A 12275-nucleotide genomic window follows, 5' to 3' on the forward strand; every position below is an offset into this window, starting at 1 on the left:
ACAGACAGCTATACATGGAAAATTGATAATTTTAATGAAGTTCACTGCTGCACTAATTAGTATATCTGTGCAAAAATTAAAGCTGTAGGGAGATAATCTACAGTGCTTAATGAGAAAAGAATGTTCTTTATTTTGTATGTTTGTCTAGTAATTTTGGTTTTATTTTTTTTATTTTCTTTTCTAATTCACCACGTGGCACTGGCACTCCATTTTTCCAACTTTTGCGGAATTAAAAAAGAAAATTGCCCTGTCCATTTTCATAAGACAAGTACATCGTCTGTTGCAATTGAAAACTGAAACTCTTCCATCAAAATCCATCACATGTGAAAGAATCTTTAAAAATTATTTAAAGATCATATGACATTATAAAAGTTGTCAGAAGTAGACAAACACTCTAAAAAAAAAGTTAATATAGTGTCAAGGTTTCCAAGCTTTTGTCAAGCTTTTCTTTTCAGTCATTAGACCTACTTATTCAGCAGTAGGAAGAAAACTGATGGTGCTTCATTTGGTGCATGCTCTTTAAATGCTTTAGTATCATTCTTAGTCTGAAAAGCAGGTGAAGAGAGAGCAAACAACCTGCTTCCAAGTACATTTTGCTAAAAACGACAATCATTATTCTTGCTCCCCTCCAAAACACTTTGCCCATACCAGGCAACGGCACTGCTGACAGCTGTAGGTCCAGTTGTCCCCACTGCGGTAGAGCTTGTGCCCCGTTTGGTCGAGGCACTGGCTGGTGACGCGAGTGTCACACTCTGGGCAGCAGAAGAGATCAGCACTGGGGTTCTCACAATCACAGGCTGTTCTCCGGCAGAAAATTCTCCCATCCTGCAAATACACATTGCCCTGCTGTCAACCACAAACCACCAGACAGCAACCCAGATCAGTGCCCCAAAAAAAGCCCCACACTACATATATCAAAGAGCATGTCTTTGGCATATCAGAAAAATATGAAGTTCTTAATGTATTAGATGTTACCGACATAAGGACTCGATCATGCAAGTTGTGACACCTCAAATACCAGTATTGTCCCAGTTTCTGTCAGTGCATTGATTGAATGCTGTCTGAATGTGAGTGGTGTTTTTCTGCCTGCAACTAATTGAATTTAAAATAAATCAGTACCTCAGATGAAATGTGAAACAATCTCCTTTCTCATTAGTTACATCAACAAACTCTCCAACCAGTAGCCTCTTTAGTACATGCAATATTTGTTTAGCTTTATTTTGACTAACTGTGGAATTGTGAAGAAAATAACTTGAATAAATATATGGAAGATATGAGGGTGGTCCCTTTAACTTCATAGTAGCACCATACAGCAAAATCACAGTGATACTAATCGTTCTTTACTCTGAATTCACAACTGGTTCTGTTCCATATCTGGACCTACTGTACACCAGCATAAAGCTAAATGGAGTACAAACTATCACCACTCCTTATAATTCTGTTCATGTACTAAAGAGGGCCTGTATTCCACAGGCTCTCCAAAATACGATTTTGCTAAATATTTACTTACTGTATTGGATGGCACATTTTGTTAAATGCTATTAAACAGAACTGTGTGAGATAAACAGAAGATTTGCTTCAGCATGTAAAGAGGAAAGGATATATTCTCTCTGCATCAGAGAAAGCTAAATTGATTTTAATTCTAGTTATGAAAACTAGGGGAGCTATTGTGTTTGAAATTATAGCATTTACTATAGGTGAGCCAACATACTGATATGCCACATGTAGACTTGGAACTGAAATCAGTTAACAATGAGGAGATTATTGAAGAGTTTTGACATTAAATTCTTTTGCATTTAATGCAGATAATTGGATTACTCCTTATTCAAACAAAACATCACCTGTAGCCAATTTGAAGGTAGTGTTGAGAGAGGAATGAACCACAGTTGTACCATTTGCAAAACAACTGCTCTCACTTCAATGGAGTTTTTTCATATTGTCAGCAGAACCTTGTTCTGAATCTATAAACCTGTATCTGATGTAAGCAGAAGTTTTTTCATTGCCACCAAAAAAAGGGATACCTATCAAAGCAAAGAAATTTATTTCCTCTTGAATCTTTTAAAATGTGATTACTAAAAAGAAGCACAGCAGGCCCGGATGTCTTTTCCACAGGCAGACAGAAAAGCCATAACCTCAGCATACAACATAGGAGGAGGCTGTTCTGTTTCTATTTTGAGGAATGTATTTTGACTCATAATGCCCATGTCAGTCAGCATCACTGATGCATTTCATAGTATTTTTGGATTGATTAACATATTGCTTTCTGTTATAAGAATGATTAAAATGTCTTGTTATGCCTAACAAGGAAAGCTAGAGAGAACATAAAATTACAGAAGTGCAGAAAACATGCTAGCTCAACATGGTTCTCAAGTGCTTTTCCTAGCCACAAGGCATAAGGCTAGACTGCCTTACAGTCTCTAGTCAGCTTTGCATCAAATTAAGATAACTAAGGATTCCGTACTTGTGGCTGATTCCTCACTGAGGCCATAGTAATAAATAAAGCTTTGCTTCCCTACTCAGCAGTTTGAGTAAATCACAAAGTAAGGAAGATGGCCTGTGACCGAGTTCCTTACCCACACCTGCTGGATAGGTCCAGATGCAGCATGGGGAATAAAACCCACCAAAAAAAAAAAAAATCTTCCCTACTGCCAAGTTATGACCAAATCTCTGTTCTCACAGGTGGAAAGGCACAAGTATCTTCCACCCCTTTGAGGGAGGACATCAAGCAGAAGTCCAGCACAAATGCTCTGCCAGGATGACCAGCTCCAGCTGAGTTGTGCCAGGTGTCTCGGCAGCCTGATGCAGCCAACAATGGCAGTCTCTCTCCTCTCCATAATGGAGTGCTGATTAATAATGATTAGCAATAACCTTTCTGCCCGAGCCCAATTTACTTTCCAAGCTTTCAAGATTATTTTTCAAATTCCCCTTTCAGCTAGTGATGGTGCTGGTACTTCACTACTCTGAGCTACTGTGTTGTTACCTCTGGGGAGCAGCTACCCTTTTACGTTGCCTTCACTCTTTGTATTTCAGAACACTGACAAAGCTTGATGATTTTGCCAGAGACCTTTTGGTAATCATAATACACTGCTAATAATACACTGCTAATCTCTATTATTTAAGCATCTGTGTTTTATCTACAACCTCATTAGTTCCATGCCTTTCAAAAAACATTTTTATGCCTATACTGCAGTGACATAAAGCCTCTTAAGCTACATCTTACTTTTGTCTTTGCAGTTCTATATTAGCATTGTGGTTTGGGCTTTTTTGGTTGTTTTGTTTTTCTGGTAGCAAAAACTGAGAAATACACAGAAAATAATTCATTTCCTTTTGATGGGATAATTACATATAGCATCTTGTTAGTACCTCTCTCTCAGCCTTCCTCACTGAAGCAGTTCTACATGTTTCAGAAGCATCAGCGATATGAACACAAAATTATTCCTACCAAGGGAAAAACTGACACACAAGAGAATCAATGTAAAGGGTGACCCAAGTTTTCACAGAACCCCAAAGCCGACCAGACAGAAGTCAGACCCTGCAGAAACCAAACCAAACCACCTCGCTGTTCTCACCATCAGGAACACCCTTCACCGTTGCACATCCCACTATTCCCAGTGCTGTGCTTACCTCCCAGACTTTTTTCACATTGGGAATGGAGGGTTATCTGAATTAGGGGACAGACTCAGAAGCCCACATATAGCCAGACCATACAGCCAAGCTTTCCCCCCCCCACCTCCCCCTTGGGAGAAGGGAACAACTACCCACTCCCCTTCAAATTTCTGTGTCTCGTGCATTAAATCCACAAGAGTTCAGGAAGATACTTGTAGAGGATGCATCAAATATACTTAAGGTATTACGTTAATTATACAGTCAGCTAATTAAGTTTCAAAAGTTTGTGTTTATGTAAACTTTGTCCCCATTCTGGTGAATGAGGACAGTTTGAAGAGACTGGGTCTGATGGAACACTGGAATCCCTTGTGCTTCCATAATGACACTCTGCTTCAGTATACTACTGAAGTAATATAACTTCTTGTATTTCACAGCATTCTACTCCACAAATAGCATCACTTAATGAACTTCAAAGTTAAGCATGCTACTCGATTTCCCTTTGAAGTTAAAATATTTTCAAGACAGGATCCATGTCTTCCAGCCACTGCACATTATACATCCCTCTGACCTTTCCTGAAATAACTATACCAAAACAAAAGCTAAAAGAAAACATTATTTTAAAGCTGAAACACTGATTTGTCTCCAAGAGAAAACAAGTCAGTAGGATCATTTCAAAGTTAGAGTAAGAAATACAAGGAACGATTTAGTTATACTCTGCCCTTTTCCTCACCAAAACCAGCAAGCTGCAAAAGGGACAAGTAGGACCGGCCCTCCATGCAACTTAAAAAAAATAGTAGAGCCCTGCAGTAGGTTTGAGAAGTCTGGTGTACTGGGAGCTACCACAATTTATAAAATATGTTTCAATAATAATTTCAACAAATACTGAGAGAAGACTTTACTTTCTGGTTGGATAAGATGGAGGCAAAGCTCTCCTTGTTTTCCCTGTTCTACAGCAAAGAATTTGGCTCTTGAAACAAGGCAGCTACTGACATGAAATAAAATGCAAATGTTAATTCACAGAGGAAAAAAAAAACGGAAAATGAGGAAGATATAAAGGAAGAGTCACAGCAACAAACACTGCCAAGCTTACTTTAAAATATCTATGTACTAGTTAATCATTTTGTGTATTTTCATATACTAATAAGGGCATTCAACATAAGAAATAAGTGCAATGAGAAATGGCAAAGAAAACAAATTATAAGCAATCTAAAATGGGAATACTAATAGTTATAGCTCTGCAAAGGCAGACCAGATGTCTTCACATACATTAAACTGTTTATTCTATTGACTGGAAATCCTTTCATAAGCCAGCCTGTTCCCCAAGATTACAATAAAAGCTTTATATGTATTCAGTGGAGTTGTACATTTCAGCTTCTGAAGGGAGGAGTTTTAGGGAACTTAAGGCTACTTGAAGTAAAAAATATAGCAACTAACAAGAATATATTCCCATTTGAGCCCCAAACAGTGCTGAGGTTTGTGGGTTCTATTCACTCTCAAGTGTTGATTTCCCCTTCTGATATACTACTGCAATACAGAAATGATGAGGCTTTCAGCTTCTCGTAACTTCAAAATACCTCACCCCTCATCACCCCTCCAAACTCTCTAGAGCTTCCGCAGCTCACAACCAGGGGACAGGTAGGCTACTTCTCATTATTTATGTTCAGATTTTCACAGTGGCCAAAATTTCATTTTACAGATGCAAGAGCCAATAGTGTTACTGCTGTATCTAAGCATAGCTTTACCAGTACTATGAACACATCAGGTCAAAGTGGCCATAAAAGATCAACCACTTTGCAAATTGGTGCCTTTCTAAAATTCTAGTGGTTTCACTGACAGCACCCCTCTTTTTAAAACAGTGAAAAGGAAGAAAGGAGAGTCAAATGGTCTTTTAAGTTGATTACCACAGTCAGAAAAGAATGGTCAGTTTCTGGGGGGGGAGGGGTGGCCAACAACAACAATAATAATAATAAAAAATAAAGAAAAAACTGTTCTGCGATTGCTGAAGTAGACCTACTTCTACTGTGCCTGGCTTCTCCAAAGGTGCAGAGAATGGTGCACTGCCCAAGGGGGGAGAACTGCTGACAGAGACAAGCTGGAATGTGAAGGAGAAAGCTGGCCTTCACCCCTCTCCACTGGAGGAAATTTAGTGCCTACTGCTAAGTCCTCTAACCTTGGAATCATGTCAAGTTAATTGATAGGTATCCCAACTAAAGGGCAACACCATCAAGAGGGCCACTGTTGGCTACATACAGTACTTGCCCTAAGAGATGCATATTCATATGAAACAGAAATTGAAAACCATTTTTAACATCTAGAATAAGCACATTGATTGCCTGCAAATTGTCTTAAAGGGCAATGTGAGATCCTCACAGAGGCATGCCCTGAGTGGCTCTGGCCCACAGGATGACACAGTAGAAGCCCTCCAGTGTTAGCTGCTATTCAGTTGTGTTCAGTTTTGCACAAAAGGAAAAAAGACTGTCCCAGAAAAATTTCCCAGTCACAACTTCAGTGCCCCTCAGCAGAGCTTACCTTCTGCCTCAGTGCCTTGGGCTTCGGCTATCATTTTGCCAATGCCAGTGGCACTGCAATATGGGGTGTCTGACATGAGCCCAGAGAATTAAAGAGTTAAAGAACTCCTGAAATCCAGAAGACCAGGATCTCACCTTGCAGGAACAAACGGAGCATCTGTCCTCCCTCAGGGTCCACACCTGCCCATTCCGCTTGAAGCCACCTTCGTGGGGACAGTCTCCAGTACAAGATGGTCCAGATGGACAGAGGCAATCAAACCCTCCTGCCAGGTTCACGCAGGCTGAGTCATTCCAGCAGGTGTGGGTCTTTAAGGCACACTCATCGATATCTGCAAGACAGCAGATTTATACTACTTTGGACATTTGTTTTCACAGGGCAAATGCTATTTCTATATTAAGTATTACTCATCTGCCTTGCTGGTGGGTACCTTCTTTCTGATATCTTCCGTATGTATTTGATAGATATTAAACGCTGATTTTGTAAACTTATCTACTGTTTGTTTTGATTCCACCAAGAATTCTTAAACTATCACCAGCAGGCTTAATTATAAAAGCTGAGACTGACAGAACTAGTGGAACTATATATCACCAATGAACTTGAACAGGGTGTATAGTGTTTTTCCAGTCACTGGCAACTAGTGAAGAGAATTACCTTCCATCTGTTGGACCACTCTCTGTTCTGGATTTTACACCAAAACAGAAAGGCACTATTCTTCATAAGCTCCTAGCATGATCAACATTTCCACACTAACAGCTATCAACTGCATCCTATTCCCATTGCTGGAAGGTATAAGAGAATTTAAAAGATAAAATAAAAAAAAGAGGCACCTTATAGAACAACAACAACAAAAAAAAATTTAGAACAAAGCTATGTGGGAAAACCATGATTTAGCAATGACACAAAGAAGTAAGCAACAAAAGAAAATCATTATACGCTGGAGAAAAGTAAATTACAGTACCCCATTAAAATTGCTTTTGGAGGGTAACATATAATTATGCAATACGGATTTACCTAGGGAGTTTATATAGCATTCTTTTTCTTGCAGTGAAAGCCATGAGCTTTATAAACACATTGTGGAAAGCAGGTATTTCTTTCAGAAAATAACTTTGGACTGCTCTTAAACAATATATTGACAGATTGTCCAGATAAAATACCAGTAAACTGGTGGGGCTTTTTTGTTGCAACATCAATAATGAAAGCTATAAGAAACAGTGGGAAGAAGGCTAGAGAAGAAAGTCCTTTACAAGTATCCGAGGATTTCTATCATGAAAATTCCAAAAGAGTGTTATACAAATTCAGAAATTACAAGGAAGAATCCTCACGCTTACCATTTAAAATGCCTTTATTGCTAGGGTGAAATTTATAACTCTTCACAATATTACCCAAGAGTACTTTTAATTCCTCTCTAAAACAACAATTTTTAAAATTTAATAGAATTAAAGAAGAAAAATTACCTAAACTCTAATTAAGTGGGATCTCATGGCTAGCTGCCCTACCTCATGGGTAGAGTGCCATGGATCTCCTCAGTCATCTCCTCAGAAAGCCAGAACTTAAATAAAGACGTTAAGAATTCTCTCAATTAGCTGAAGGAAACTATCTATTAACAACCAAATCACTACATTTCCTCTGGCCTGGATAGTAAACTTGCTGGTTTCAGTTCACAAATACTCCAGGAACAACTGGAAATGTTTTAGTCCCCTTGTGTTTGATCAAAAGCAAAATCGGCCACCACAACAGAGTCTGGGGCTTAGGGCCTGAGAAAACTGCTGTTCTCCTTTCTGCTCACAGACCAAAAGGGAAGCCAGAAGGCAATTACACTGCAGAAGGGCTTCACTCCTGGGCTGTGGGCCAGTCCTTTGTCAGAGATGTTCCCAGTGGCCTGATAGCTTGATTCAATTGCTCATCACTCAGACTTCCCTAAAATTGGTGCATTTTGCTGCTTTGATGGTCTTAATCACCAAAAAAAGAACATTATTGCTCTAATGCATACCGTAGCACTACTGAGAATTTGAAAGGTCCACTACCAGTGGTGTAAAAGGGATTGCACTAAGAGAAATTAAAACTTGCTGTTCATTGATTAACAGGTGCCAGAGTATCACAGAAGGTAAAGGCCATGAAGAGTGACATGAAGAGAGTTATGACTAAACTGTTATAAAATGCATTATATTCAAACGGCTACAGTGAGGCTTAAAATATTCTTTAAAATACCCTATTTTCCTTTTGATAGACTTTGGCTTGTATTTCTTTGGCTGTTGTTGTTGAAGATCAAGGCATAAATGCGGCATTCGCTTTTTGGTGATTTCACAAAGTGATATTCAATTGCCAATATTTTCTTTGCCGTATTAAGGGCTTTTTGAGCAGCATATATATAGTATGCAGCAGGATCACAGTGCAAATTAGAAGGATAGCTTTCACAGTTCAAAACTAAAAGGATTTCACAGATGAATATAAAGCCATATTGCCTACAGAGTTCCATGTAATTGCTTTACTTATGACACAGAAATCTAATTCGGCTTCCATGTAATTTAACAGATTTATGGAAAGCCAGATGTTAGCAATTATAGAAACTAACATTATTCATATTCTCAGTAGTACAGACCTGTTCATACTGCACGAAGTCAACTTAATATGTTATATATATCCAAAAGGGAAGAGCACCCTATTTATGTACTGCTGCTGCTGTGTTAGGTTTAGCACACATGAAAAGGATGCCCCTATTAACAGGGACCCAACCTGGTAAATGGGACATTCTTTACAAAGTAAGCCATCAAGAAAAGCTGAGTAACATAGCATGAACATAAATTCCTAATTGCTACTCAGTTTGCTCTTTTTTTTTTCTTTATGCAAATGATGGTTTCTTATTATTTTACGGCATTTATTATTTAAAAGTTTTAGCCATTAATCAAATATAAAATGCTTGGACACTACACTCATTTCCAGCTGAACTTTTAATAAAGCTAATTTTCTGAGAACCTCCCTTTGGCAGCATTTTCTTGTCACTGACTGCATTTCTAAAAGTCAGAACAAACAGCCAGTGTTCCCAGTAACGTGAGGAAAATAAGTTATAAGTGTATTTTTGTCCCTTTCACTCTTTAAGAAAAAAAAAAAAAAAGATACAGAAGAAAAAAGAAGACAAATGTTCCCATATTTTTAGCTCATAGTTAGCTTAAAAAAGTGTTTTAGCTTAATGGAGATCACATGGAATTGCTCATATTGATGTGAGATGAGCATGTAGATGGCTGTGCAAAACATAGAACAAAGTGCTTGTATTTACTGTGCAATTTCTTTTAACAATTGGAATCAATGTGTCTATTTAGCTGTTGAAAACTTAGCATAGTTTAAAATTCTGAACGTGTCCAAAACAATATTCTAATGAATATGAAAATTGTATGATAAGGCTTTTGCATACAGATTATTTTTATATTATTCAAATCCTTGCTCAGCTCAAATTCCCCACACTCCCATCAGGTTTCATTTGCTTTCCCACAACTGCTCTCAGAAGGCGTTGGCCCAAAACTGTAACATCTAACGAAGGCCAAGGCAAAACCGTACACAAACCTTATTGCCCATTATAACAATGCCAGGCAGAAGATGAAATATTCAACTATAAAACTAAGCAACTTTTAAGAACAATGGACAAGTACATATACAAAACAGCATGGACACGCCATAGTTTACCCCTATATATAACACAAGAACAAGAAGTCTTTCTTGACTTTTGGGGCAATTAGTTCTTCCATGTAGCCTATAAACCTGTGAAAACCATCTCATTTTCCTCTCCATACCTGGTATGACTTTGCAAGATTATTCATTAAATTGAGATAATCTGTGGCATAAACCACTAATTAACTCAAGTAAAACTGGCAGAGCTTCACATCTCCCCTCAACACCGTTTCTCTTCAAGAGAGAATAGAGTGGTGAGAATAGAGAATAGAACAGAAATGACCATAATCAGAAACTTCTTTGTAAAGCTAGCCTTCTGCTATTTTATATCAACAATATATCACCAGCAGCAAAGTGTTTGTTGCTGAGACATGCCACCTCAAACATTGCACAGGACTATCATAAAACTGATCAAGATCTTCACTGTTCAAATACCTTCAATCTGTGCTTCTCTAAACAAGCATACAGCAAAAAGTAGCTGATATGTATTTTAGCTGCAATGCAACTAGTGACATTTTGTGGATGGGAAAAAAGAAGAAAACAAACCATCCAAGACATGCTTATTTCCTATATGCTTTTGAAATACATAAATATTACTTGGTAACATGGGCAGACAAGAAAGCAGAATCAAAATGGAATAGAATAATTCCCTGAGATGCAATTTCCTTTTCCATCCTTTTTGGCTGTAACGAGAAGTAATTTGCTTCAGATATTGTGAGATGTCCCATAGCCACTGCATTTGAATGGGGCGGAAGACAAGCATGACCGTACATATCAACACAAGTTCGTTAACTAGGTTTCACTGAAATTTTAAACCAATCCCTAGTTACTTTACTTCTTAGTTTTCCAGGCTATTCAGGTTTTAATGGTGTGACTTTTCTACAGCACCTTAATAAATGTGTGCAAGCATGTCACGCAGTGTGGTGCTCTGTAATATCATGATAAGCTGTTGTAGAAGAACTCTAGTAATGTGCTAATTTTAACTGTTATGGTACATTAAACCATTACAGTATGTTATGTGAAAAATGTATACTCAGCTCCCAAACTAATGTGTGTACAAGTTAACTAAACACTGTTTTGACAAATCATTTTTCACATGCAATTTGTCACAAAATAATGTATTTGCCTTCCTCCTAAACCAAATGAAGTGATTTGGACTCATCTTTGAAAAATCACTAAACAGATTCATTTTTTAGTTAGAAATTTTATGATAGTACTTCTATTCTACAGAGACATCATGATGTATTAAAGAACACTATGGTAAATTAGATTCAGAACATAGGATTTACTAATGCTTTCTAGAAATACAGAAGTGACTAAGCACAATTACCTTGAAGATATGAAACTCCTAGAACACAAGACTCAGAATTTACTAAATGGAAAGTAAGCAAGAGACTATTTTCATTTTGTAGAGACTGACGTTATGAGTTTTACTAAAGTTTACGAGCAGAATAAAGTTGTAAAACAGCAAGTTCTAGAGATGGTCTTGGATATTCTGCACCATATGTAAACCTTTCTGTCTACATACCACTTCTCTAATGGCAGAAAAGCAATTCTCAGGCATACAGGAAGATTTTTGAAGGGTGAGTCTAGCCTTTTGTTTGACAGAAAAAGGGGGCACAATAGAATCATAGAATAGTTTGAGTGGGATGGGACTGTAGAGACCATCTAGTTCCACTTCTCTGCCATGGGCAGGGACACCTTCCACCAAGACCAGGTTGCTCAAAGCCGCATCCAGCTTGGCCTTGAACACCTCCAGCGATGGGGCATCCACAGCTCCTCTGTGCAACCTGTTCCAGTGCCTCACCACTGTCACAGTAAAGAAATAATAAAGAACAGAACTGCTTTTCCATCACTTTCAAACCTAGGAAACAGAGAACACTGCAGCGTACCACGTAGTATATTAAAGCTTCAGTGATTGCTTTTAAAACTGTTCAGACTTAACCCTGACGCATTGCTGCACCCAACTTTTATGGGAGACTAACACACATGGAGTTTTCTCTCACAAGCTGCTGCATCCTACTGTATTCCAGATTTCATATCCCAGCAACAGCTACTCTAACCCTGCAGTTAGGCTGAGCTATACAACCTTTCAGCATGCTAAACACGGTGAATCCTGTGGGTTTTTTTGGTGGGAGGAGGATCCATGTTAAGCTTCCCTACAAAGTTTGCACTGATTCTTGAAGAAAAGACAAAGACAACCAACAGAGACCGCTGTCTTCATTGTTCCCTCTGTGCTTGCAAGTCACAGCATAAAGACTTGGAAAACGAAACCATTTTAGGGAAGGGAAAAAAAAAGAATCAGGAATTCAGCACTCCAGGCCTGAACAGTTCTTTACAGACCAGAAGCATCTCACTTAAAGAGAGATGGAGATAAGTATGCATAATTTATCTTAATTTGCTTTTATTTTTCTCCTGCAGATATGAGTGAGCTTTGTGGCACGCTATTTACTTCTCATAAGACAGCATTTTTTTTT

The 12275-nt window shown here is 38.2% G+C and overlaps 1 protein-coding gene across 1 annotated transcript in view; it reads right to left on the reverse strand.

The window, feature by feature from the left end:
- The window catches only part of NELL1 (neural EGFL like 1), a 295005-nt gene that overhangs the window by 4569 nt on the left and 278161 nt on the right, over positions 1 to 12275 (reverse strand). The window contains exons 17-18 of the mRNA XM_050711117.1: positions 6270 to 6463; positions 649 to 825 (exon numbers count right to left, since the gene is read on the reverse strand). Coding sequence (XP_050567074.1) covers positions 649 to 825; positions 6270 to 6463 — 371 coding nt within the window. The remainder of the gene's footprint in view (positions 1 to 648; positions 826 to 6269; positions 6464 to 12275) is intronic.

Source organism: Cygnus atratus, chromosome 5, assembly GCF_013377495.2.
Source record: "Cygnus atratus isolate AKBS03 ecotype Queensland, Australia chromosome 5, CAtr_DNAZoo_HiC_assembly, whole genome shotgun sequence".
Lineage (NCBI taxonomy): Eukaryota > Metazoa > Chordata > Aves > Anseriformes > Anatidae > Cygnus > Cygnus atratus.